The sequence below is a fragment of the Festucalex cinctus genome, chromosome 5 (assembly GCF_051991245.1).
Source record: "Festucalex cinctus isolate MCC-2025b chromosome 5, RoL_Fcin_1.0, whole genome shotgun sequence".
NCBI lineage: Eukaryota > Metazoa > Chordata > Actinopteri > Syngnathiformes > Syngnathidae > Festucalex > Festucalex cinctus.
Window position 1 is genome coordinate 15524048 of NC_135415.1, and position 6593 is coordinate 15530640.

Below are 6593 nucleotides of genomic sequence, written 5' to 3' on the forward strand. Positions count from 1 at the left end.
GGTGGTTGGTCGGAACGGCAAAATAGCATCGTTGCTATTTGGCTAAAAATTAGCCCACTAGCATGTTAGCTAGCAAAACATGCAAGTCTAATCTCAAGTACAACGAAAGCAGAAAAAAGAAAAAGCATTTGCTTATGCTAGCTGATGAACAGACTAACTTACTCAAGTCAGCTGTCAATTAGCAAATTCAGCAGATGACGAAATGAAGATGAGGTGTGGTCGATCAACAACCGCTTTGTTATGACAATTAGCAATGAATAACTGCGCTAATAATAAACAAAACAAAACAAAAAAAACAACTTGTATTTTTCAGACGTGTGAATTTATAGAACTGTAGCAAGAATCCACATATTAATGACGGTAGTGGGGTCGCTACTATACATTATTTCAAAATATTTATCCCGTGATTAAAAAACAAAAAAAAAAAAACTGTAGCAAATAGTTAACTTGCATCTGTGTTGTTAGAATTTCCGACTGTCTGCGAGTCAGTGAAGGTGTCGGAATGTGATTGGGTGAGCCGCAATCTGATTGGATAAGTGGGTCAAGGGGGTGGGGGGACTGCACCTCGAGGCAGGGAGCATTTGTCTATAATGAGGTTGTATGTATGCTGCATTCGAGGAAGCTGGGAAGTCGGAGAGTCTAAACATGGTTGTCTATTTATTAGGGATGTAACGATAGCCAAACATCACGATACGATAAATATCATGATATGGAACTCACGGTACGATAACGATCACCATATTGTGGGGAGGTTGGCGATATAAAAAAGCTTACGATACTGTGTAAAAACTCAAGATATTACCAAAAATGTTTTTTTTTAAAGCTCATATTGGGGGCAGGGGGAAGCACAATATATGTATATATTTTTATTATTTATTTATTTTTGCCACAATCTTGTGTTTGGCTGAAGTAATGTAGGAATGTGTTTTTTGTTTTTTTTTGTTTTTTTTATGGAGATGCTGAACAATATTTGTTGGTGTGACTGATTTATATGAGAGATAACTGCTGCAGTGGCCAAAACATTCCTAATTACAATTAAACTGCACAAACAAAGTAACCACCAGAGGGTGCTAGAACCTCACAAGTGGAATACAACCTCATCTTTTTAACACGTGTGCTGCTTTTAATATGATGACGATGTTATTGTGGCAATTTTAATATCTCTATATAACGATATTGCCGTTTTCGTTACATCCCTATTTGTTATATCAATGTAGTTATTCAAAAATAACGTGAAGTTATGCCATTATCTCCTCACATTAAGTTGTAAGAGCGATTAGATATCTCTATAAATAACCTTCAATATTCTCCCACAGCACACTAAATGTTTCTTTTTTTTCTTCTTTTTTTTTTTTTTTTTTATGTGGGCCCATCAGACGGTGCGCACCATCCGCCGGCGGCGATGCTACCCGCCCACGTGGAAGCGCTGGGCCTTCTTCCTCTTCCCCGGCACGGCCATCGCCACGTCGGCCGTGGCCCTTTACGCCTTCGTGGAGACGGAGGAGAACTACTTCTACATCCACAGCATTTGGCACATGCTGATCGCCGGCAGCGTGGGCTTCCTGCTGCCGCCCCGCGCCAAACCCGACGCCAAGGTGACGCCGCTCAAGCGCAAGCGAGGCTGCGGCTATCAGCTGTGCGTCAACGAGCACGAGGAACTGGGTCTGGTGGACCCGGCCGTCATCTCCATCAACAGCATCTGCACCAGCTGATGACGCTCGTCTACCTTTTCGCGACACTTCATTGCCTTCTTTGACTTGGGGACGTTCGCGCACGGGAAATAAGCCACAGAACTTGAAGAACAGATGTAAATAATTGGATGACCCATGGCTGGTTTTGGTCATTTTCTTGTTGTCATGGTTTACCGTCGTTGGCCCCCGTGAAGCGACGCGACGCCACACGACTCGGTCGGCAGACGTTCTTGTGGGGACTCTTCTCACCAACTGGTCCAAGTCAAGTCCTTTTTTTTTATTTCTGTAGTGCCAATTGACAACAGAAGTTATCTGAAGGCACTTTACACATTGAGCGGGTCAAGAACCACAAACCTCAGATGCTGGAACGGAACCTCGTCATAGATAAACAAGACTTTTCAGTAGCCTAGAGAAGGCTAAACAGCCCATCAATGTGGTGGCCATTTTGGTAGGGGCAACTTTCCCATCAAAAGCATTGTATGGCCGGTTACGTCGGCCATTTTGGTAGGGGCAACTTTGACATCAAAAGCATTGTGTGGACAGACATGTCGGCCATGTTAGTAGGGGCAACTTTGCCTTAGTAGGGGCAACTTTGCCATCAAAAGCAACATATGGACATGTCGGCCATGTTAGTAGGGGCATCTGTCCCGTCAAAAGCAACATATGGACAGACATGTCGGCCATTTTAGTAGGGGCAACTTTGCCTTAGTAGGGGCAACTTTCCCGTCAAAAGCAACATATGGACAGACATGTCGGCCATGTTAGTAGGGGCAACTTTGCCATCAAAAGGATTGTATGGACATGTCGGCCATGTTAGTAGGGGCAACTGTCCCGTCAAAAGCAACATATGGACAGATAGGTCGGCCATGTTAGTAGGGGCAACTTTGCCATCAAAAGCATTGTATGGACAGACATGTTAGTAGGGGCAACTTTCCCGTCAAAAGGATTGTATGGACAGACGTGTCGGCCATGTTAGTAGGGGCAACTTTGACATCAAAATCATTGTATGGATAGACATGTAGACATGTAGACTCAACTCAACATCCAATACGTACAAAGTACTGTAGTACTGGAGAGGTGGAGGGGGGGGGGGGAGGGGGGGGGGGCGGAACAACATGCAACCAACAAAAACACTCAAGCTTTTTTCTTATTTATTTACTATAAATTTATATTACTGGGCATTCTAACCCAAGATGCTTGGTGCACCCGCCATCGCTCCTGCGCGATCGCTTCGCGGGGGCTTCACATTTTCAGCGCTTTTGGACGTTACCATGGAGACAGGTGCAAGTACTCCTGCTGTGTGTATAGTATAAGTCGTTCTAATGAAATCTGAATGTGTGCCATACTGGCACACGCGCTTGTTTGTGAATATGCATTCAAAGTCAAGGCTGCTAACTGACAGTGACTGTCCAACTGCTTCTGTTGGTTATTTATTGAAACGGGCTGGTTACGTTTCACTTCTGGGGTTTTCCCTAAGTACGGGCTACTCACAACCTCACATAATACAATATTCTTCAAAAGGTCCACACAAGCGAAACATTTACATTAAACTTGCTAGAAACCTTGAAGAAATAGCAAAATATTACTCTGTGGGTCTGACAGAATTCATCTATTAACTTTAATCTTTATTATTTGTCCAATTTTAAAAACTCATTGCAAAGAAATTGGTGTCATGCAGAGAGGCAAGGCAGATTTTTAAAAATAGATATATATATTATTTTTTTAATTTAAGAAATTTAGAGCAAGAATTATTTTAAACATACCACAGTGGCACATAAGTAATCTATCTAATAAATCTAAGGACAGTAAAAACTAACTCAAGAAATTGAGCAAATTCAAGCCTATAAAATTTTTAAAATAACACAACTTATCTGCATTCACAAAAATTAATTAAGAAATTTCACGTCTAGAGAATTTTTTAACATAATGCATCTGAATTCACAAGAATTCATTAATATTCCCATTGAATGTAATTTCAACAGCAGTGACTAATTGGAAAGAAATGAAGACATTTTAAAGCTGGAATATTTTCACGAATGAAGTGACAATTACTTTTATCTGTTAAATCTAATGTAAATGACAGTATAAAAAATAACTGGAAACAAATTTTAAGAAATTTCAAGTCAAGGGAATCTTTGCAGATCATCAGACTGTCTAAATTCCCAACAATTCATATTAATGAATTAAATTGAATTTCATTTCAACCACAGTGTAAAAAGTCAATGTGATGAAGAAATTTTATTTTTTTTAATTTTTTAACAGATCACTGTGCATCAGACACAAATTATTGCATAAAGTTTCATCTGAACGAGTTCAGTTGAAGTTGAAATTCTGCAATTTTTGAACAAATCACAGTGTGTTGAACACCAAAAAGTGTTTTGTTTTTTTTTTAGATTTATTCCCACACTGTCTTGTCTCTCATTTTAACTAAAAATTAGTTAACTTGCAGTTAAATTAAAAAAAAAAAAAAAATCTGTACGTTCTTAAACCTCACACTTTGAAAACCACTGAACTTGTGTGAAGACTTTCTGATTTCTCAAGGGCACTTTTTTGTTTTGTTTTTTATTCTACTGTATCTTTTGCACTGAGACACAACAATGTCATGTACATTTTTCTAACCTATAGCGGGTATCACAAATGTAAAAAAACAAAACAAAAAGTAGTTGTCATGTGGAATGTTGACGTGTCTTTTGCAACGGCAATGTAATGCTTTGAAACGAATGTGCTGATTGTTCTCCGGGGGGAACAAATTCAGTGCAGCTGCCTGTCGGGGGGGAGAGCGAGACGGAGGCGGAGGTGGATCACTGCAGACCTCAAATCAAGACCGCTCCTCTTCCTTCTCCTCCTCTTCTTCTCTCCCACGACAGGACCTGCGTGACACCACATTCATAAACAATAAATGTTTTCTTTCTTTGCCTTTTGCTCTCGCTGTTGCTTTTTCCAAAGGCGACCGAGCCGTCGAAGACGTCGCCTTGCAATCGGCGGCCCTAATGGAAGCCGGCGAGCGCGAGATGAGACGCCGCGCTGTCAACAGCAACCTCGCACGAAGAAAGCAGGAGGAGATGAATAATTCGGCGCTGCTCTCTGCTCGGGAAAAAAAGCCGCATGACGATTTGCTCTTTGCTTTATTAGAAGTGAAACTTTTTTTTTGCGGGAGGATGTGATGATACAAGTTGCTTTCCTCTGGGGAGAATGACAAAAATATTTACGAGCGTTCCCGCTATTTTAGTTGTTCCTGTGAATTTACTACCTGCACAATTTAATGAGAGCGATGCGCCAAAGAAGTCTTCACACAAATGTAACAATGGTAACTTTTGATTGACAAGGTTATCAATGTTCAGTACTGCGATAGTGCGATTGCAGTTTTGCTCCTACTGAGCAGCTATAAGGCAGAATAAAGAGAATATAAAAATATTTATTTTTTTTCTCCAAAACAATCCGAAGACAACCATCCTATTTACATGCAAGTATTCGGGTTAAGATCAGAATTCTGGTTTGTGAAACAATCGAGATCGTTTACATGGTCATTTGCGCTCGATTGGAGTATCCCGTTCGGACTGCGATATGCGAACAACGTAATTTCCGCTTTTAACGTACTACGTTCAATAAAAGATATATTTATATCACTCACGCTAAATAAAATAGTCGATTTTCTCCTAGCTCCATAAGTGTGGTTCTTTGCTGCGAGTGTCATGTTTGTTGACACTGGTTTGAGTATTTCCAGTGGGTTACAATGTGAAGTGTTTTTTTAAATCGACCGTGTGGGCCTATAGTAAGGCTTTTTTTTTTTTTTTTTTGTTAAACGACCATGTATATAGTAAGGCATTTATAAAAAACAAACAAAAAAAAAAAACGACCATGTATAGTAAGGCATTTTTTTTAAACGAGCATATGTCAGGCATTTGTTTGTTTGTTTGTTTGTTTTTTCTTTTCTTTTTTTTTTTCTTTTTTAAACAACCATGTATAGTAAGGCTTTTTTTTTTTTTTTAATGTTAGGAAGGTGTTGTTGTTTTTTTAAATATAAAAACGGCCATGTAATAATAAGTTTTTTTTTTAAACGACCATTATAGTAAGGCCAACGAGCATGGATAGTAAGGCATTAAAAAAAAAAAAAAAAAAAAAAAAACGGCATGTAAAATAATGTGTTTAATAATGCGACCATGTATTGTAAGGCCTTTTTATTAAACGACCATGTAAGGCATTTTAAAAAAAACAACGACCATGTAAGGCATTAAAAAAAAAAAAAGACCAAGTACAGGAAAGCATTTAAAAAAAACAAAAACAAAAAAAAACGACCATGTATAGTAAGCCGTTTTTTTAAATGACGATGTAGGGTTAGGGTTAACCCTAACCCCTATGTATGGTAAGGCTTTTATTTTATTTTCATTTTAAATAAATGACAATGTATAGAAAATGAACACTCAATTGTGTTTTTTAAAACGATGTATAGTAAGTTAAAATGACCATTTATAGTAAAGCTTTTATTGACATTTTTTGACCTCCTCCAATATTTGCCAGTAGGATTTCAAAGTACTTGTAGCTTGGCCTACACATCTGTTATACCGCCTGTCTCACGTAGTTCAATCCCTTTGATTGTGATCATCTCATTTGAGTATACCCTTGTGAGGTCAATCATCTTGGTGGCGGATCGTCGTTCTACTTGTGAACCGGTACCCGAAGCCGCTCTTGGCTATGATGTGACTGAGTGTGTTCGATGCAAAACAGCAGCAGGGACAGAACATCTCCTTGTGGAAGATGCCACATTTGATGTGCAACTGGCTTTGAGTTGCCCTTCCGAGTTGCATTCCTCATTGAGCTGAATGTTCTTCGGATCCGTTGGATGTTATAAAGTTGCAGGCACACCGCGGTCCAATAAAGTAGAGCAAGAGTCAATTGAGTGCA

The 6593-nt window shown here is 39.3% G+C and overlaps 1 protein-coding gene across 2 annotated transcripts in view; it reads left to right on the top strand.

Moving 5' to 3' along the window:
- Window positions 1-2775, top strand: part of tmem8b (transmembrane protein 8B) — a 48439-nt gene extending 45664 nt beyond the window's left edge. For both annotated transcript variants that reach the window (XM_077522545.1, XM_077522546.1), the window contains exon 13: window positions 1377-2775. In XM_077522545.1, coding sequence (XP_077378671.1) covers window positions 1377-1712 — 336 coding nt within the window. In that variant the 3' untranslated portion in view covers window positions 1713-2775. The remainder of the gene's footprint in view (window positions 1-1376) is intronic.
- Window positions 2776-6593: the final 3818 nt, after the last annotated feature.